General features: G+C 39.9%; 1 protein-coding gene across 1 annotated transcript; it reads right to left on the bottom strand.

The window, feature by feature from the left end:
• Positions 1-2298: 2298 nt before the first annotated feature.
• On the bottom strand, positions 2299-16001 carry slc16a6b (solute carrier family 16 member 6b). Its single transcript, XM_030058556.1, has 6 exons — positions 15708-16001; positions 12259-12506; positions 9954-10097; positions 8905-9033; positions 6200-7120; positions 2299-5036 (listed from the first exon to the last, which is right to left on the bottom strand). Exons 2-6 carry the CDS (start codon positions 12488-12490, stop codon positions 4762-4764), a joined length of 1701 nt encoding a protein of 566 aa, XP_029914416.1. The 5' UTR covers positions 12491-12506; positions 15708-16001; the 3' UTR covers positions 2299-4761.
• Between the last annotated feature and the right edge of the window lie 6329 nt (positions 16002-22330).

Raw genomic sequence — 22330 nt, 5'->3', positions numbered from 1 at the left:
CTGGAGGAAATGTTTTGTTTTCTAACATGTTGAACTTGTCTGTGATAATGCCCCCAACTCTGATTTTTTATTTTTTTTTTGGTTTAATAAATCTGTATTTTGTGAGTTTGACACCACTGCGTTCCTCACCACCGCTAACAGTATGAATCGAATGTTTGATTCCGTTTGTCTTGTAATGTGAGACAAAAGATGTAGAAACAAACCTTTTTAAATTTCATTTTTTTTTTTTGTTTGTTTTTTTTCCCAAGAGAGCGTTGGGGCTTTAATCCAAACAGCTGTGAGAGAAACCGGTGTGCCGTTACGTAGCAACAGCACCGCTCCACAGTGAAACGTGCAAATGTGTATATTAAGAACAATGATCACATTGATTACGATGATTCTCTTCCAGTGCTAGTGTCTTAGTAGAATCTCTTTTGCCCTGTGTAATCAAGTCGGTTTATTAGAGGAAAAAAAATATATGCAAATGATCTGCCAAATATACTGATGTCTAGTGCCTCCAAGTTCTGCCTTTTTTGTCCAATCATTCTCTTGGAAAGTTTTTATACTGTACGTTAGAGTTTTTCAAATTTTGCCACAAAAGCAGTTTCATGTCCTCATATCAAGATCATTCAGACGAGCCTTTTTCTCTCTTCCACTTTGATATTTTTGGATAGACAAGCTTTCATTGTACAGTCTAACTTATGCTGTCTTAGCCTTTTTCTCCTCAATAAAAACAAACCATGTTTTTTAAAGTCTGTCTTCATGTCTGTTTTAATGTGTGTGTCATTCTAATAGTTCAGGTTCTTAGTGATGTACTGGACTTTTCTCCTCTTCCCTGCTCCAAAATGATTGAAGTAGTTACAGGCCAGGAAACATCCCCTTTCTGAGCGGCGGTACAAAGCTGACAAAGTGTTTTCAAGGATGCACAACAACACAAGCTTATTTTGGTTCCACTTTGAACACTCTTTTCAGCCAGCTGGATTCCAGAATAGAACTGTTTTCTCCCATAGCACTGCCACTGTAACCCCACATTCATCAATTCATCAGTGCGTCCCGGGACACGTCTGTTTACACCTCTAATGTGACGCAGACACAAGGTCCCAGACCAGCTTCAAATGCATCCTGAGATCCCATCACTCAGGATGCATTGCTGCTGTTTCCACCTTGACTTAGAGGGGACAGCTTGTATCTGGATTTCTCGGGACGGCTGTTCATACCAGGTGGGAACAGGCTCTCAGTTTCTTCATTGCAACTGCACAAATCCTATTCTACAGATCACAGATTTTGAAAAAAAAAATTTACGTGTGACTATTGTCTACAACTCCAAACTTGCACACCCAAACTTTTTATGGATGTACATTTTTTTCCTTCGTGTTGTATCTTGAATAGTTTATCACAGACCAGTTAGATAATGATGGTGACGGTGGTGATGATGATGAGAGAGTCTTGTGGACCAAAAATTGTGAGATTATAAAGTTGCAGATTTACAGGAAAAAACTCGCAGCTTCTACTCACAGCTTCATAACTTTTTTTCCCCAACAATGGCAGTAATGTGATGTTGTGTGTATGTATATATAAATATATATATGTGTGTATATATATATATATATATATATATATATGAGATTCAACAGCCCTTGTGTGAACTGATGATGCAGCATTGTTGCAGCACGAGTGAGCAGCTGTATAGGCGAGAAGGAAAGCAGAGTGCTACCTCTGTGTGGAGGGGCGAAACTTTGACTAGAGCTTTGGAAGGTAGCTCACATCAACATTTTAGGAATGTGTGCTCAACTGCACCATGCAGGCTGCCAGGTAGACACGATTCACTGTTTTCACAAGTGCTCTCCCTTTGTTCCAGTCTTGTCACTGCTATGTTTTTTTAATTTACTTCCCAGCGGTATATGTGCTGCATGACTGTTGCTCTGTGTTTTATATTGAGTAGTATAGACAGGCTGTGTGGTGCTGTCTGCATCATACCATGCATTGTTTCTGCAGTTGTCAGTGGGTCTCCAGCTCTGCTTCATGTTGTGCTGCCATCATCTTCATGTGGCTGCTTTAAGTGGCTGCAGTCACACCAGTTGTAGTGGATTATCATTCATGAGTTCAGTGTGAAACTGCACCTTCCCTCTAGGACAAAACACCTCAACAGACACACTCAGCCGCACACATTGTCTCATTATTTAAAAATAATGACAAATCATAAATATAAATAATAAAATGCAACAAAAGAATAAGATTAAAAAGCATTTCACCAAATCGTTATCTCTTTGAGGTTTTTCATAAAAGATTACACAAGACACAAAGAACGTATCCAAGTTCTGAGGAAATTTTAATTTAAAAATACATGAGAAAATCGGAACAGCACATAAAGTCAAACACCTTGAAAATTACCTTTAAAAAACTGAGGCACAAAATGTCAACTCATCATTTGAAAAAAACAAAAACAAAAAACTTGTAAATATGATACAGTGATTAAGAAAGGGTTTGTAGAGAACATAAATTCAGATCATGGCGTAGTGGGTGTGGAGAGAGTGGGATCTGATTTCTTCCTCCTTCACACCATTTCAGCTTTGCATACTTCTATATTGTATGAGGGCATCTCTGGTTCTGCTTGTACGTGTGCATCATGTCAGACTGACATCCTGAATCAAAATACAGCTAACTGTATACAACTAGTCACATCGTTTAAAAAAAGGCTGAAGTAAACCCTGAAGTTCTCCCACTGTATGAACTACAGCTCATTGCTTTTCGTTGTGTATGCTGTTGCATAACTAAATGATTCCATAGTACATCAGCAAGATCATAACAGTAGGTATACAGTGAATGCTTTTACCCAAAGCAATATTACATTGTGGATTCATCATTTATGAGGCTAATGCAAAACAAACCCACAACCTACAGTGGAACAGCTGTTCCATGCACAGTGACAGAGCTGAAGGACCATCCACCAAGTCCCCCATTCATGAAGTTCAGGAAGTGATTCTACACCATCAGTGGTTAACACTGATCAAATATTGCCAGCTACCATAAAGGTAGAATTGTAAATTACATGAAGTAGTGCGAGATCTATAAATGGCAGTTATACCAGTGGTAACGACATACTCCATGCTTTAAAATGCATGTAGAACATATACAGGTAGAGGAACACACCCTACCTTAGATTTTACAATAGGAATTGCATTTCAAAACCATTACCAGTCTGTTTTCACCCTGGAGACGGCCTACAGTCTAATATTGCAGCCACATGCTTTGGGGGTGAGGCGATTTGTTTGACAGAGCTTCAAGAAATGACCGTGTAATCTGGTCATCTGTATTCAAGTGTGTGTCCAGCATACCTCAAGATTACATCATGAAAAAAACACCTCCAGTGGAGTGGTGATGATGCAGGGTTGGAGAGGGGACCTGATGACTTTGATGGAGCCCCATGAAGCAGGTTGCTCAGCTCGCTTGTTGAGCCACATGAGGGTTTGTGATTGAACGGTGCATAAAAACTAAGACATGAACCACAAAGCACAGGTGAGCTTTGCTGCTTCAAGTAGAGATTGGGTTTCTATTCTATAATTAGGGATGGGAATTTTGAAGCGTAGTATTTTAGTAGTCAGTTACTCTATTAGGTTAAAAGGTTGTAAAGTAGAATGAACTGAAAAAAGAACCGCTGTGTCTGGGAAATTTAGACTTTCCTTTATTCATAGAGCCAAAAACGCGGTGCTTGCTTTTCTTTCTTTTGCTGATAAAAAGGTATTAAACCTGACATCTATCCAGCATAACTGATCCATTTTAATAATTATAAATATAGTTTACTTAAAAATACTCTTTGCTCATTTTTTCCTTTTTATTTTCTAGATAATTTGATTTTTTTTTTTTTTACCATCATTCCACTAATATTTTGCTTACTTGCTAATCAGCCTTTTTCCTATTTTTTTAACTACAAAAAAATCAAGGGATATTTAGACTTCCCTTTATTCACAGAACCAATAAAAGCCGTGCTTGCTCTTCTTTCTTTTGTATCGTGAGTCATTATGATTCTTGGCTGTTTCACAATTAAACAAACAAACAAAAAATAACAACAATAGTGTCACTGAAAAGTGTTGCTGCTGTACCCTCCTATGACATTCCATCAATGAGGTGGGATGTCACAGGAGATGAGCTGACATCAGGAAGGCTACAGCACCATCCTATGGAACTGGCAGGTTCAAGAGAAGAATTTAGCAGGATGTGGGGAAATCATTTTTCTATTCTGCCTCAGACAAGCAAAATCAGTTTGCAAATCTCAAGTAGCACTGCACTCGTTGAGTAGCTGATTACACGAGTACTCGTTCCCATCCCCAATTCTAATATGATAAGGAAGTGAAATTCACTCAGTACCCTGAACTTCAACAGTTCTTTCCTGAGACAAAGGTACTGACTCAAATCTAACATCTAAAAAAAGAGAATTGTCTCTAAAAAAAAGAGAGAACTGTGAAAGCTTTTTCCAGTTAAAAATAAATAAATAAAAACAAGCAGACTTGTTCACTGGCTGAATGGTGGCAACAGGAAAGCAGAAAAGACCTTACAGTTAGCACTGATGTATCTTTGGCCTCAGAGATAAATATTTCTTCCTGGGAAGGAATGCAATTCAAGCTTGTGAGGATGTTTGGGTATGGGCTGCAAAGACCGACGGTGTGTTTTAGTGTCAGTGGTTTGTATACTGCAGTCTCTAATCGGTATGTAATCAGAGCTTTGTCGTGTTTCTTGGCCTCGGTGAGTTCTTGGTCCTGAGGCAATGCTCGGCTTCAGTATGGTTCATATCACCGCTCTCTCCTGGGCGATGGTGGCTTGTTTGACCGGACTGCACTCCATGGCCAAGTCGACCTCCAGAAACTCCAGCTGGTCGCTGTCCTGAGAATCTTTCTCCACTTCTTCTGCACTCTTGGCCTCCCGTTGGTTTTTCGTCTTTCTTCGGCACATGCCAGACTTGGCTGGGCCGACCAGAAACAGGCAGATGGCACCAAGCCCCATGCCCACAGCACAGGAATAAAAGGCAGCACCATAGTTCTGGGTGTAGTCCACCAACATACCTGAGTGGAAGAACATCACAAAGCTATTAGGACAGTTGACTATTCAGCAAATTTTATTCAGGAGAAGCAATACCATTTTTATTGTTTCTCCAAGTGATTTGGGTATACTGCCTGTTCAGCTACAGGTTTACCTTATCTCCTCATGTCACACGCCCCCACTGTCTTCAAAAATATATTAAAACAAAGCTAACAAAGACTTACTGTTACCTTGACTGAGGTAAAACATCGTTTTTAACAACATGTTGGCTGATGAGTCAATTAGTCAGTAAGGGGAGGCCATTGTCTTAAGGGGAAGGGGGCAGTGGTGTAGTCCACGTGATACGCAGGTATACACCGTATACCCACTAGAAAAGGTCCCGAATTTCCGTATAACCAAAGATACGTATCAATATGTTTACGTATCTTTGGTTTACGTAAGATACGTATCAAATGTTAGTCTTGCTAACATTTCCTTAAATGTGGAAGGCAGGAAATCCAACATCAATCCATCACTTATCTGACATTAAAATATTATATTTTAATCATTATAAATATAGTTTTGTGGTCATTTGAAAAAACATTTTTTTGCTATTTTTAAGGGGGGGGGTTGAAATTTTCTGATAGTGTTTTTTATAATAGTTTTTTATTTTTAACAAATGTTCTGGTAATTTTCTGAGCGCACAAGAAATCTGACGTGAATCTACCACTGATTACTGACTACCACTGACGTTTTTAAGTGTATAATTTTATGAATAGTTTTCTTGTAATGAAACAAAGTTCTAATGTTCTAGTAATGTTGCTAATTTGTTAATCGCTATTCCATTCCATTAACTATTTTAAGAAACACTACAAAAAAACAAACAAGCAAAAAAAAAAAAAAAAAAAAAAAACATTTGAAAAGGGTTCTCCATTGAACCAACTGGCTCCACCAAGAACTGCTTTGAAAAGAGTTCTTTAGGCTCTTTTTTTAAGTTAAAGTTTTTTGAATAATCAATTCACCACCACCTCAAAATACTCTCCAAGGTAATCTTTGGAGTACGTTTGGGGATTTGTTTATGAGTTTATGGGCTGTTGTTGTTATTTATTTATTGAATTCTGTAAGTAAATAACCATGGCTCTTTTGAGGCACCTTTGAATTATTTAGAAAAATTGTACTTTAAAGAAAAGAAGAAAATAAAAGGTACCTCCTAATGGTGGTCCAGCCAGCCCGGCAAAGCTCTGGATGAAGACGTAAACCCCGACAGATGATGCCATCCTTTCGATTCCCACCACGTCCTCCTCAGCCAACATAGGGATGTGTGTGCAGGCCACTGTACCCAAGAATAATCCATAGAGGGCAGAGCAGACCACCAGGCCCCAGAACTCCCACACCATTGTGAAGGCCATCAGCACTGGGCACAGCAGAACTACACATCCAAGGAGCACCAGGGTCTTCCTGCAGCGGACTTTATTCAACACCACCCCAATAGACAAGCGGCCGCAAATCTCGGCCACAGCCATAACGGAGAGCATGTAAGACGCCATGTGGGGTTCCACACCCCGGCTCTTGCACAGTTCAATTATGTAGAGCTGTGGGGCAAAGAAGGCCAGTGTAGCAAACAGGCCAAAGAGAGAGTACAAAATGAAGGCACTGTCTTTAAGCACTGAGAAATCCAGGAGTTTGGGTCTGGAGGGCTGCAGAGGACCTGCCTCTGCCTCGCCCCCTTCTTCCTTCACCTCATTCTCCTTCTCTGGAGAGGAAGATACAGACATGGATGGTTCCTGGGCCTCCCCTTGTTCTACCTCCATCAGATCAATAATTTCTGCTGCTACTGCCTGGAGGTCTGCATTGGAGGCAGAGAGGGAAGTGACGCCCGAGTCTTCAGAGCCCTGTGAACCTCCTGAACTAATGGAAGTTCTGGTTTGCTCATTCTCCAGTTCATAAACAGACTGCAGCTGTTTCATAGAGAGTGACTCCTTTTCGGATTCTTCATCTACCCTTTCCTTCTCTGGCATGATGATGATTGGACGAAGGAGAGCCCCACAGCCAATCACAGAAGCCTGAAGGACACCGATAATAACGAGACAGTAACGCCAGCCTATGTGTTCCTTCAGCATAGTGAAGGCTGCGGAGAGATGGAAAGTAGGGTGTGAGTTTATTTTAGCTTTCTGGCAGCCTCATTTGATATTTTCATATCATTTAATAAGCATTCCCCAAAATCATCCTCAAACAAGCAAAAAGAGAAGCAAATAGTACTGCAGCTATTTTACTTCTTTTTTTTATTTGGCATTTCTGCTTTACTTGACAGTCACAGTAGAGAGAGAGGATGAGATGCAGCAAATGGCCTCAGGTCAGATTCAAACCCAGGACACTATGATCAGGACTCAGCCTTGGTGCATGGTATGCGCTCTTACCCGGTGAGCCACCTGAGCAGCCCAGTTTTGAGTGACAGCATCTTTGTGGCCCAATTTACAAGAACAACAGTGAACATGATGGCATAAATGATGTAAAATGCTCTGGGCTAATCAATACCAATAATCAATAATATCGATATGTCACCTTGTTTTGATAGTTGATAGTTTGATAGTTCCAACAACCTCAGTTAAAACTTAAAACACAAGTCTCCCTCTCAGTGAGCAGCCCTGTGTAAAGTAGACGTTGGCATGGACAGGTGGGAAAACTTGCTGGAGGAACAAATCAAACCCATTTTATGCTGACAATGAAAGCTCCATGGCAGATTACATCCTTTTGAACTGCTGCATGATTTATTATTATGCTCACACTTTAATTTTCCCTGAGCAAAAATATAAATCATATCATAAATCACAAATGGTTCAGATGATAGTATGTTACTTTAAAAACTGTTAATTTGGAACAAGATATTTATTTTGGCTAAACTAAGCAATGCACCGGCTAAACGGATTATCATGGACTGTTGGCCCATCAATCTTGTTGAAGACAACAAGCTGAAAAACATCCTACAGATTGTGTTGGGGAATCCATCATTGAAACCCCCCTGAAGACCAACAATAGTTTCCAAAACAAACTATATGACAGTGACAGGGGAAGCAAGCAAGTAACTTAAGACATTTTAAATATGTGATTAATCATACAAATCCACGACTACCTTGTGATTAACATGATTAAAATATTTAGCAACTGACAGCCTTCAATAAAATCTTTCAAAATTAGAGCCCAACCACAGGCTGCTGGGTTTCAAAGGCTTAATACACACACAACAAAAATGACAAAAAGTTGTTGATCTACTTTTATGTTTAAAACAAACAAACAAAACAAGTGAGGTGGATGGAATGTTATTTCTTAACATTCCATCCACCTCACTTTTGAAAAGATAGCCGTTTCAATCCTAGGGTTGTGGATTTAAATCCAGCACAAAATTGCTTTCCTTTGCCCCACATGAAGACTAAGGCTGACACTGAAGCACTGTTCCTTTCAACCCTCTGTAATAGCATGCATTCAAATTTAAATTGTTCTGAAATTCACTTTTATTTGAAGACTCTTTATTGTGCCTGGACCTTGCGGCAATGTTTATCATTGTTATTATTATTATTATTGTTACATACTGTATATTATAACAGAGCCCTTGTGAGCTGTTGTTCTACACGGTATAAAGGCTACTGTTAAATAAAAAGAAGTAATGACAGGTTCATATGTAACCTGATATGTTGTATCATCCTATCTGTAGAGCAAAAATGTTGTTAGTAGAGTAGCATACTCTCTGCCCTTACACACACCCTGAGGTGTGCATGGTAACCCTTACAAACTAAAGAGACAGCCCTAAGCCCCCCAGGACATCATGGGAATGTGCTGCAAAATCCACAAGTCATCAAGTCCATGTTCTTGGATTTAGCCTTACATACCCCTTGAGCAAATAATGCTTGGACTCACCAGGAGCAAATGCAAACACGGCAATGGATTCTCCGGTAGAGGCCAGGGAGATGACCAGAGCTCGCCGTCTGGAGAAGTACTGAGCAAGGATGGTGATGGTGGGCAGGAAGGTGAGGCAGTAGCCAAGGCCTGTGAACAAACAGGATAAAAAAGGGGACATGACAGCCACTGGCCCGCATGGTAGGAACACAGCAGGGCTAGGGGGGGTTGGGTCAAAGATCAAGATGTCAGGTCACTCCAATGTCAAAGATGGCAGGCTGGTCGAGCCGATTCAGGTTTGCTACAGCAGCTGCTAAAAGACAAAAGGTATGTAAAGACAAAAAAAGAGAGAGAGAAGACAAGGAGAGAGAGAGAGAGAAAGGGTGATCAAGTTAGCTGTTGTCCATTTCAGAGAGGAGAGATGCACGCTTATTACGGTGGGAGAGCTAGCAGTGCTTTCTTTCTGTGAAAGAAACAAGTTAATGTGTTTCAGTAGAGAAATCTCATTTTTCAGAACGGTCATTCTCCTCCAATCAGACAATCCTCATCTGAAATCGAATGCCTTTTTGAATTATGCCATCATTCGGTCAATTTTTTTTTTCTCCACAGCCATTTTGTCAATCCTTATCTGAAAGGGAACTGATTGTGGTATTTATATTTTGCAGCTGCAGTTTTTCAGCTGTCATGTGTCAGCCCTTCCTAGAGGCTCAAAATAATGGAGTGGACCTCACTGTGTGATGTCTACCCGAGGCTGTTCACCTCACAGTCATTGGCCAGTTCTGGAAGAAACAGCTGTCAATCATGGCACTGCTAGAAGTCCCTTCAGTTCATTCATTACAAGCTGTTAAACATAAAAACATCTGCAAGAGCAAAACAATGGTTCTTTAAATGCATGTTACATTGGCAAAACAACTTAATGTAGTCACATATTACACACACAGACACACAGATAGATAGACAGAAATAGACAAATAGATCGATAGATTGAAATATCAATAGACAGATCAACTGATAGATAGATAGATAGATAGATAGATAGATAGAAATGATGCGGTGTGTTTCTTAAGTACCTGAGACAATGCCAATAGTGATGTACATCTCGTTGATGCTGTTGGTGAAAGCAGAGGCGGTGGTCCCCAGGCTGATAAGGAAGCCTCCCATCATCACCACTGGACGGTAGCCGAACCGGTTGCTCAGCAGTGTGGACAGTGGGGCTAGGGAAGTGAAAAGACATTTCATCAGCATCATTTAAACAGAGTCAAAATTTGAATTTCATCAAATTTCATCAAATTTGAATTTGATGAAAGTAATTCAGTCTATTTAAATACTGGACACCTTTGAATGCCATAAGCACATAAGTGGGCTGTTATTTTTAAGATTTATTTAACCCACTGACACAATTCATTTAATTTCCCTTTATTTTATTATTTATTTTTTGGGGGGTGTTTTTTGTTATTTTTTACAACTTTTATTGGTAATTTTATTTTAATATGATAGAAATTTTCTATCTATCTATATCTCTATATCTATATCTATATCTCTCTCTCTCTCTCTATATATATATATATAGATATATCTATCTATCTATCTATCTATCTATATACTGTATATATATACAGTATATAGATAGATAGATAGATAGATAGATAGAAAATACATATATTATATATTTTCTGAAGAAGAAGAAAGAAGAAGTGGAAGAACTCAATTGCATTTGCTTTGTAAAGAAACCTAGCGTTATACTGACTTCAGTTCAATGGGTTGGCCAAGAACTCGAGGACATTATGGCCTTACAATCTCAGGAAGTTAGTTCCTCATGTCCAGACGCTGAAACTGACAGAATTTATATACTATGGTCAATTTGTTTCTATTTTAAAGGGATAGTTCCCCCTATCTGAAAAATGTGATATTATTTCACTTCCCCCCTAGCTGTTATGTAGGACAGGAGTGGTGCTATCTTCCTCTCATTGTTACTAAGTGCTGGATACTGGCTGGATGGATTTTAGCCTTTTCCCACTTAAGTGGACTTCCCCCCGCTAAAATGTTTAAAAATAACCGCCTTAATCCACTCAAAGCAGGTTTAGCATCACGCCAACCAATTAGAATGCTAGGCAAGGGGAATCCACCTCAACAGCACAAGGCCAATGGAGGATGACTTTCTGAGGCCTTAAGTTAGGTACGTTATACATCAATTGTTTTTATGCCTTGAGCTGACATTCTTGTCTTACTGAGTGCTTGTTGTCCTCTCTTTGTTGTCATTCTTTGTAACTTTGATGTATTCTTGCTTTATGCTGCTTTCTTGGTAAGATGGCTCTTCCAAAAGAGATTTTAATCTCATTGAGACTTTACTTGGTTAAATAAAGGTTACATAGATTTATAAAATAAATAAATAAATAAATAAATAAATAAATAAAAAAGATAAAATTGTAAATTTATGTGCCAAGCCATATAATTGTATGCTGGAATTTGGAGAAAATACAGCCATTTGAACTTCTGTTTGAATGGTGAAAACAAACACTTCAATACCCACAGTGCCTTGCAGGTTAATGAGAACACACACTGAATTCTTTGTCAGGTAGTTCAAGTTGTCAGAAGCTATATTTTCATTTACCTCATTTTTCGACTCTATACCTCAACTAAATATGTCCAAATATAAATAATTTGTCAATAATATTGTAATATTTTAGTTCAGTTCAAATGAAACTTTATTTTGCTAAATTTTCTTTATCATTGGACGGAGAATTAGACAGACTAATAAATGTATTTAACATATTTTGCTGCTTTTAAAGCCTGACATGTACATCATGTAAGGCTTTTTCAGACTTTTCAAGGACTTGCAGATAGCCTGAGATAGTAAAAAGACGCTTCTGGGTCCTGCTCTGTCTGAATTTCGATGTAGCCAGAGGGAAAATCTTATCAGTTCATCCAAACAGACAAACTGGTTCCTGCCTTCCTACCCCGTCAGCTGTTTGAAACTGGTTGGATCCGGACTGACGATGGGCCAATGCAGTCTGCTGATGACAAGAATCCTTTTCAGGGTTAGACTGGTTCATGGGGCGGATGCTGGCCTTTTAAAAATGTTGCCCAGTCAGAGTCATACACCTCTGATATGAGAGCATGTGGATATTCTTCAGGACTGTCACATAAAAGAGCTTCATTAGTCTGGTTTAAGAAAGGGAGCTATACTGTCCAACAATGGTCTAAATACTGTTTCAGGTTTTTCCACTGACCGGTCGGCGCTTTACCGGAGCGCCGACCGGGGGTGGGGGATTAGCGGAGCGGTGAAGAGCCTGTAGTGGATGGCCAACCGGAGGGGGAGGACAAATCAGAACAAAACAAAACAAACAAACAAAAATTAACTCCAAGGTAACTGACCAGTGAAAGTGAGGACGAAGACACAGATGGAGATGACCCAGGACACACGGCTGGTACTCTCCCCAAATTCTTCCATCAGGTCCTTGAGGAAGACACCCAGACTCTTAATGGTCCCATAAGTGTAGACCTCCACCAGAAAGAAGGCCACGGCCACAGCCCAGCCCCAGCCGCCCTCGGGCACCGCTGGATAAACACACGGTCCCATACAACTGCTTGACTTGGACCCCTTCATAGCTAGAGCAGGCCACCTGGAGCAGGGAGAGGGAGTGATGTTAGTGGCAGTGGAGAAGTTGAAGCTTCTCCATAAATCCCGTGGGCTTTTTTAACAGGGCAAACCAGCGCAAAACAGACATAAAACAATTTGGACTTTTCTGGCATTGTAATGTGATGAAGATACTGCAGTATCAGTCTTCAAAAAGCCATACAGTAATAACATGAAAAGAAATCCTGAGAGATGCAATAAAAACTAGGAGGAATGACAGGATATAATGCTACAATTTCACTTATTTATTGAGAACCCTCCACCAAACCTCATTCTTTCTTTTTTGTCTCAAAATTCTATTGTCTCAAAAGTGCATTGTCAAGCTGTGCCCTGTCTCATATGATATTCCTGCCTATTGGGGAGTGACAGATGGGCAGCTTAGCAGCAACCGTGACTGAAGGGATGGAACATGGCTTTAATTTTATGGCCTCTGTTCCTGATGTACATAAAGTAGTAGACAGGATAATAGACATAGCTTACAGGCTAAATGTTGCTGTGCATCCTCTGTACTGTATGTGAATGATTGTAATGCCAATTTTGTCCACATACACCTCATCAGCTTGCCAATTCATACTATTAATATATAATAATTATATAAGGCACAATAGACAAAATGTATTTGTACTTCCCCAAACACTTTGACTTGTGAAACATTAGTTCCTAAAAATTCTGTCACTGAAATGGTTGTGAGACATAAAACCAACAAGGCAGTGGCATCACAGAAACAACAACAGCATTCTGTCTACCTGGACTGTCATTTCACCAACAGTAAGGGCGTGCCTGCTGTTGAGAAACACCGATCGGGTGTATGAATGCCATCTGACACCCATTAAAGGCCTTGGTTCAGGAAATAAATGTCAAATAAAATCTAATCTGCCTCCCTATAGCTAGTCTGGCCGTCAGATGTGGGTTTTTGAAGGTCAATGCTGGTATTATTGGTGAGAAAATGCTGATAGATGATGTTTTGTGCCAATATTCAATATCGTTAAATTTCGCAATTTTCTGACAAAAATTATCAAATGATTCCAAGTATTCAGAATTTGATTCCCAGCAGGATGGAGGACTAACCCTAACCCCATTTGCAAAATGATATATTGGTTGATGCACACCTGGCAGTGTGTGTGCCTTTCCTCCAAAGAGTATCAAGATAGTGCATCCAAAAATCCAAGAGTTAGCATAAGCTGGTTTCTGCCTCATCCTTTAATTCTACCCTGCTTTTGAAAAACACTAAAACGTCACCTTGAGAAGTTAGAAGCAAGGTCACAGGGAAAGTTGATAGCTGGGATCAAGGGGGAAGAAAGTGAGCTCCCATTAAACACAGACAGACAAGCACACATGGACACCTAAACCTGAATACACACCTCTGTGCCACCACCTCAACACAAAGCTTTGGCCACACACATCATGTTGATGAGCTCCACCAATCCACCTCATAAGGGAGTGAGTGATGCCTCTTAAAGGGATAGTTCACCCATTTTGAAAAATGTGATATTATTTTGTAGTCATAACTTAAAATAACAAGACATAGGCCTAGCTCCTTGTCAGATCTTTCATTTCATCACCATCATTGAAACATGAACTCGGCTGTATTACTCACTACACTCGTGTGTGCAAAGTGTCCAAACATATACACCAAAGTCTACACAACATTTAGATCATGGCTTCTGGCAGCTTAAAAACAAGTTTGAACAGTTGAACACTTCCAAGTTGTTGCTTTGACCTATCATTTCAAAGGTTATGCCTGCAGGATGTAAATGCAGCTCTGTCTCTTTCCCTCCCTCTCCCTTCCTCTCCCTCCCAGGTGCTGTATTACAGCCAGGAGACCGATGATGTAACACACACACACACACACACACACACACACACCAGAGCCATGGTTAAATAGACAGTAACCATGGAGGTGAATAATTCATAATTACTGCGATGCTGCAAGCTCAGCAATGAAAGCAGCTGAAAACTGCAGCGGGAAAAAGCTGATTTACATTTACACAGATCTGTGGATACTAACACACTACTAATACTGCCATTAAGGCCTTAATAACTCTAAATAAACATTTATGTTGCATCACTGGCTCATATTTATGCTTAAGATATGATATTAAAGCTCAATGACTGACTGGTATCACAAGTGTTTGTGTACTGTGAAGAAAAAAGGACTTTGAAGATTTGAAGGGGTGTAATTAACGTAATAGGTGACAATTTATCTTCAGTTACATTAGAGAATGCTATGCAACAGGCAAAGTCTGTTGCATGGGAATAAGTAAAGGTTAAACAGACTGTAAAATAATGACAAAGTGAAATAAAAAAAAAAAAAGCCATTCATTTTAAAGATATCTGCAAGCCACATGTTGATATACTGAGATATGAATACAATCAGCTGCTTAACTTCTGCATGTGTGATAATCAGGGAACTCCGGGCATTGCCACGCAGTAACTAGAGAAGTCCATGCATTGCCATTTATGTCTATATCTATCTATCATACCTATTTATCTATAGATAGATATATGTATATATGAATCCCATTACACACACACACACACACACACACACACACACACACACACACACACACACACACACACACACACACACATATATATGAATCCCATTATGCTATTATGTTATTCGTGTTTAAATTCATTTTGTTTGAAGTAGCAGAGGACAGTTAAGTCTTGTAAATTTCAATCTGAACCGTATCATTACATTCCTACTGCTATCCTCTCCAGTCGTGTGAAACTTCATGTAACATTTCAGCCATGTGGTGGTTTTATCCGCAGTGCAGTGGAGGAGGGATGATGTCAACCTGCCTCATTTCTGGGGTTTCTGACCCAGCAATGCACACAGCAACCGGCCAAACTACAACTGTAGCGTTACTTAGAATATCCACCTTTTATAACATGGATGTATTATAAACCAACCTTACTTTCGGCTTGTGTTTTTAGGTTTTAAACTATTCTCCCAAGCGCTAACATACAGTGTAGCTTAACATGAGCAGACAGCTAACTGAACTTCATTTCAAATGCTCTAAATGGAGAAATTAACGCTACCTAACGGCCAGCGTTATGCTAGGCAAGAAAACGGTGGTTTCTGGTAGGACTGATCACTGACACAGTTAGAATTACACAGTGAGCTGTAACAATAGGCAGCATCCTACAGCTGGAGCTGTCAAATTGCCAACTTACTTACCAACAGTGACTTTGTCGAAAGAGTGGAAGAAACAAGTAGTCTTCTGGCTTAATAAAAAGGGCTCCTCTATTTAACCATCATTTCGTTGACTGTAAGCTACAGTTGCCACGCTTTAAAGCAATTCTTTAAATTGCTTAAAGCTCGTTTTTTACATTCGAGGATATAACTACTTGCTGCGACTCTTCAGGGAAAAAAATAGAGAAGTAAAGTATTTTCGTCTCTTCTCGGCGATGTACATCATTGTCCTCAGTGAAATATTTCCTGCCTGTTTTGGCAGCTCTTTATACCGGCTCAAGCCGGTATTCAAACGAGGGCGCGCAAATCCCCCATCCTCAAGAACGCGCAGTCTTGCCCTCGTGAGAGACGCGGAGTCCCAGCCAGCGGTGTTCACAACAGCACCAAACCTGCCGGCGCGTGCTCCAGCTGCCGTGCTGCATTTATGTGCCATAGGAAGAATCGTCACACAGTGTACATTTGAAAGCAACGATTCGACGGAGATGTCATTTCAAACGAATGAGCTGAAACTGAGATTACTGCTAATATCTTCGCTTCAGATGACGCTTATAATACTGCTAATATCTTCCCTACACATGCAGTTGGTGATATACTTGAGTTCACGTTTAAAAGAGTCAACCACAAAAAACAAGTGCTCTGCTGTAACAGTTCAACAAATTTTATTTGTCCTCTGAAAGTGTAATTAATAGTACATTCTAATACGCTACCGTCTGACATCTGAAAGCATTGACACAAATTTAAATCGGGGAGTATGTTTTCCGCTGAACGCAGCATGAACCTCTGCGCCACGTCTGGGTGCGCGCATCCGTATGCGTGTGTGCACCGGGCGCGCGGCTGGGATGAACAGGTTTATTCCAGTTGAGAAGCAGCATCCCGTCCCACACCCTACCCTGTCATCGTCGTCTAGCAGCAAGCCAGACAAACCGTGGAGAGATGGATAGAGACGGAGGGGTTGTCAGGATTACAGGCGCACACTATTTTGAATAAATACAGCCACGCAAAAGAGCTTTTTCCAGACGAAGCAAAACACGCGTCTGGTTTTGTTTTGGTTTCCAGATGGGCTCTAGCCTAGAGGAAACTTGGAGGAGAGAACCTGTAACTCAGGTCCACCTATTTTATCTGTCTCTCTGTACAGAATTTTTCTCTCAACACAAAACTGGGTAGAGCCAAACAAACATCAAGGTTAACCCCTAGTCTTAAGGCTTCCTTTGCAGGAACCATAGAAAGGTATATGACTGACTGGTTTCACCGGGAGTCCAAGATTTCCATAACAGCCTAATTGTCACTCAGTATTATCAGGTCTACATATTAATCTCACAAATTTTTTGTAAATTCCCTCATATCCATAATCTGAATCTCAAAGATCATACAGAAAGACAGACCCTAGATCTTAACAATCTTATATTTAAATATATAAATATATATAAATGAAAATTTGACAAATTCTTTTTTTGTGGATTTTTTTTCTCGGAACATTGGTAGTAGGATGATAGGGCTAATTCACGCTATACTTAGCCCTGGCCTAACACCCCAGGGCTAAGTGCAGCCCTGCACCAGGGCAGGTAATTTCTGCTTCTCTGGGGATATTCCAGAACAGGAGTTTGCGGTGTGAATTTGACAATACGTTTGAAATTAAAACAATGTTGGTTGTCAAATCAAAACTGTGCTACAAGTGTTTTGAGGACATTAACCCAGGGCTTTGAATTTCAAGCATGAGTCATGTGCTAGCCCTGGGTTGATAAGTAGCCTACTATTTTATTACTATGAGGCCAACCCATCGAAATGGATTGAGTAGAATCAGCATGGGCCTTTGGTTCACAGCAAATCAGAGGATTTCCAGGTGGTTCAGCTTGCCATGGCAACAGCTGATGTCACAGCACTGATGAGTCTGGCTATGTCGAGAGCACATATTTTTATATTTTGTATTTAGTTCTATTTTCTTATAATTTAATTCCTTTCTTGAGAACTGAGCAACTGCAACTGACCCAACTTCCCCTTGGGGATCAATAAAATATTTATGATTCTGAGTATGAAAACAGATGCATGCTAACAGAAACATGAATGGCGGCAGCTTTGCCAGAGCATTATTCAATAACTTTACATTGTTTATAACTACACAGCTAATTAGGATTAACTTAACTCATATCTAGGCTAATTGGCTAATGTTAACATTAGTCTGAGACAGGCTATGAATTAGCTTCCAATAATGTTTAAATAACTTCAGCAGCACACTGCTGAAATTTAATTCTATGCATTAACTTTAACTTCCCCCTTCGTTGTTGCTGTGAGCTTCAACACAGAGATAGAGAGATCCACCCATTAGCAGCTACTGCTTTTGTCACCATGGAATTTTCAATAAAGTTATTCAAACAAACTCTTCAGCTGTTGCTATGGCAAGGTGAACCACCTGGAAATACTCTGATATGCTGTGAAACAAAGGCCCATGCCAGTTCTACCCATTCACTTTTTTTTGGCAAATCTATGGAAACCAAGGCTAACTTATGAGGAACCCTGGTGTGAAAAGGGCTTTAGTTTATTTAAGTCAAATCTTAGAGTCTTGCACATGCTATCACACCACAGCACATCCTGTAGTTGATAATAATAAATTCTATTAAAATACATTCAAATACCTCTTATGAATTAAACACAAGACATTATCTTAAAGAATTTGATCCAGAAGGGCCTCTCTAGAAGCATTTGTGGTCTTACGAAGTAAAATTAGACAAAAAACTAACTTGATCAGCATTGCAGGGACATCATTGTAATTTGTCTGTAATGTGTCTGAGAACTGCAATTAAAAATGACTATAGTATCACATTATCTTAGCATATATTTTGGCTTAGTTTATGTCCTGTTTTATGTTTTTTCTGTTTTTTGCCACTTTTTATACAGAATGTTCACAATAATCTGTTCAGCATTTGGTATGTACAAATATGAATTCATTTCATGTATTAATTATGAAGTTAGTCATTTACTGACCTGTCTCTCAGTTGGGACTGATGCTTTAGCCTGCGTTGTTTGCACACGGTGCCCTTTAGACCTGGACCACTCCCAGTCTATCTGTCCATTGATTATGATGATGCAACCAACGGTCAGCGTACAACATATGCAGTGTGAGTGACAGCCTGTAAGAATGATGTTTTACTGTCTGAGAATTCTGTTGAAATGGATGTGAGGTTAGTAAAGCATGAGGAGTGAGTATTCACTGATGGATTAGTCATACTGCTTTCCTGTCTCTGCTTCTTTAAGCATGGGGTTGCTTTCCTGCTGTTGCTGGTATAATTACCATCTAACATTACCAATTACAAACTCTTGTAAATGTGAGTTAAAACCTTTACAATTTTATTGTGTCCTGGAAATTCTAAACAAAACTTCCTCTCTACGTCAACAAAACTGACCTGATGTACTGTCAATGAAAATGTAGTTCCAAATTTAAAATAAAAAGGTAAACCTGGCAAGAATTTATTTAGGGATTGGAGGAATATTTATTGGAAGAATGGTGGGATTCACAAATGAACACACACACACACACACACACACACACACACACACACACACACACTCACACTCACACACAACACACAAACTGCTCTCTAATTACATTAGCAGGAGCTCTGGAACTGAACCTCATGGCAACTCAGAACCTTATCTTGGGGTTTTCAGGGATGCTCAACATGCCAGTTGGACTTCTTCCTGTAGTCCAATCAACTCAGGACCATTTCCAATCGACTCAGTGACCCCAAAACCCCTTGGGAGCTAACTTTGGGATCACTGGCCTACAGGGAAGGGTTGTGGCACATTCACAAACCTCTCCACAGTTATATTTGTAGGATCTCCAAAAGCGAACCTCATAGCGGCTCATATCCAAGGCAGGTCTGGGGGTACTTGGGGATGCTGAACACACCAGTTTTGGTTGCATGTCTCTACAATCTTCTGTTCCCTAGATATGGGTTCTGGTTCCGGCCCATGGACTAGTTCTGACTATTTCCTGTGGTCCAATTGGCTCAGGACAGTGTTCAATCAACTCTGCACCAGTAAAAACCTTTAAAAGCCAACTTCAGGATCAGTGGCTCAAAGATAAAGGGGTTGAATGGTGGGACAGACAAACACAGTGCTCTCCAATTATAGTTGTAAGATACCGTTGCATCACACCTTTCTCATGTGGAGGCTACCTGTCCCCTCCGCCCTGAAAAGGACAAACATGCTGGAGGTGATTGGACCGTCAGCTTTTCACTTCTTCCACCATTAGCCATTGGCAGAAACTCTGAAAACAATAGCTCCGCCTACACTTGGGGAACACATGGATGCATTCAGCTGTGGTTGAGGGATCAAAATTGCAGCGGCCCATTTATTCCAATAAAAGTTGTTCGCACAGCATGTACGGCGTACAGTTTTTCTAGGTCTGGAACTCAAAAGACTTGCACATATTTGTTTCTGGTTGGCGCTTGTTTGCCCACATGAATGAGACTTAACTCTTGTTGTTCTTGTAGTTTCCATGGTGACAGCTCGTTCATGAGCACAGTAAAAACTGCTCCTGCTGCCATATGCTGTACTGTGCCCGCAACTAGTTTACTTTGCCAGGAAGCTGAATAACAGACTGACAGAGTCTAGTATATGATGATAATAATAAAGATAAAAATCAAAATGACAATCATTCACGAACAATGTAACATTTAGTCTAAATATTTGGTCTCGCCCCATGTAAGACTAGCTTCATTTGCGTAACTGCTATATCAGATGACATTCAGTTTGCATGAAATTGAGCTAACAGTGGTAGTAACATTAGCCTAACGCTACAAACTCTTTGTATTAGAACTAAAACAAAAATATTGTTCTGATATAAATATGTTGTTAGGATATTTGAAGGGACAGTTCACCCATTTGGAACACCATTTTAGCTGTATTTTAGATATTACGTTATGGATGGCAGATCATTTCATCATTTCGTTGTGCGAAGCACTTTGTGTTACATTTGTTTGTATGAAAAGTGCTATACAAATCAAGTCTGACTGATTGATTGATAGTGCTTTCCATGGTTTTCCTCAAACTTGCTGTTCACCTCTCTGTGTATAGACTTTATCTCTGACCTGTCATAAAGAGAGTTCACCGTCATTAAGAAATAGCTCACTGTCTTACATAACAGCTGGAGGGCAGTTTGTGTGTGTGTGTGTGTGGGTGTGTGAAATGGATGAACTATCCCTTTACAGCAGTTCTTAAAATACAGACCGCAGCGGTTCTCCATGCTATGACCTGTCAGCAGTTATAATATAGTGGACATGGCTGTAAATCTGAGACTGTTTATCACCGATCCAGTGTCAGACACAGCAGCACACAAGCTCCATGCACTTTAATCATCATTATTATGATTATGACTATTTTCCCAGTGCTCTGTCACTCCATTGTGCTGTGGTCACGACTTGCTTTATGAGTGTGGCCTCACCTGTTTACACCTATAATTGAATGCATTTATCCTTTGCTAATGAAAACCACCACATTCAAACTCATTGGGCACACACCCATGAAATTAAAGTATTCTTTGACATGCTTGCAGGTAAGCGTGCCATGCACTCTGACACAATCATGATGTCCTGTTTGGCCTGTTTTTAATGATCAAGCCTCATCCAAAGGTTGCTTTACTTTATATTGAAACTGGAGAGAACATTCTCACTCTGCCCCACAGCTCATTGTACACTCGTTTAGTTTTCTTGCTGTTGCTTGCTGTGTCATTCACAACAATGGTATCCTGCCCTCGGTGGACTTGATCCATCAACAGTTGATCTATTTGTCCTAAACCTGTGTAGCACCATGAAGATGCTGTTCTGTTTTCTCTCATCTCAAACAATAGACCTCTTCACACTTGGGTGCCCTAGCCCTAGACTAACTAAGCCCTGGACTAAATAGCCAGCTTTCCACTGTCATGCCACTGTGAGCGAGGGCTCCCTTCAAGACAGATGGTGTTAATGGTCCTCAGCCTCAAACAGTAAGAACAAAAACCATTCGCGTTTCCACTGTTGTGCCAATAGACCCACAATCTTGCCTTATAATCCACCTGTGCAGGGAGTAGGAAGCAAGTAGTTAAAGTCTGCACAACCAGCAACAACTAATTATTGCAGAACCACACACCACGGGAATTTTTTCCTTTGGACACCACTGTGTGTGTTGTGTGCTTTAGCTGTCTTGGTCTGAGATCTCAGTGTTTTTAGTTTTTTCAGTTTTTGGCGGACCTATACCGCTGTGTGTTGGATCCCCACCGCTGCCAGCTCTCTCACTGTGTATCGCATAACATCCTGTACTTTTTGTATATTGTTGTATATTGTATATAGGTTGTTCATTGTTGTTCATTGTATATAGGAATGTCATATATTCTTTCTATTTTATCTTCATTTTTATTTTATTTTATTTTATTTTATTTATATTATTTTTTTTTTATTATCGTTATTATTATTTTTATTTTTTATTTTTATTTTTTACTTGCACAGTGCTGGAGTTGTTGCAATTACATTTCACTGCTGCTGTACCTGTACATTCATGCATGTGACAAATAAATCTTGAATCTGAATCTGAATCTGAATCATTTCGGCAAACACCATTGATTTGACATTGGACAT

This window comes from Myripristis murdjan, chromosome 8, assembly GCF_902150065.1.
Source record: "Myripristis murdjan chromosome 8, fMyrMur1.1, whole genome shotgun sequence".
Lineage (NCBI taxonomy): Eukaryota > Metazoa > Chordata > Actinopteri > Holocentriformes > Holocentridae > Myripristis > Myripristis murdjan.
Note: the sequence above shows the minus strand (reverse complement) of the source record. Positions and strands in the feature narration are given on the sequence as shown.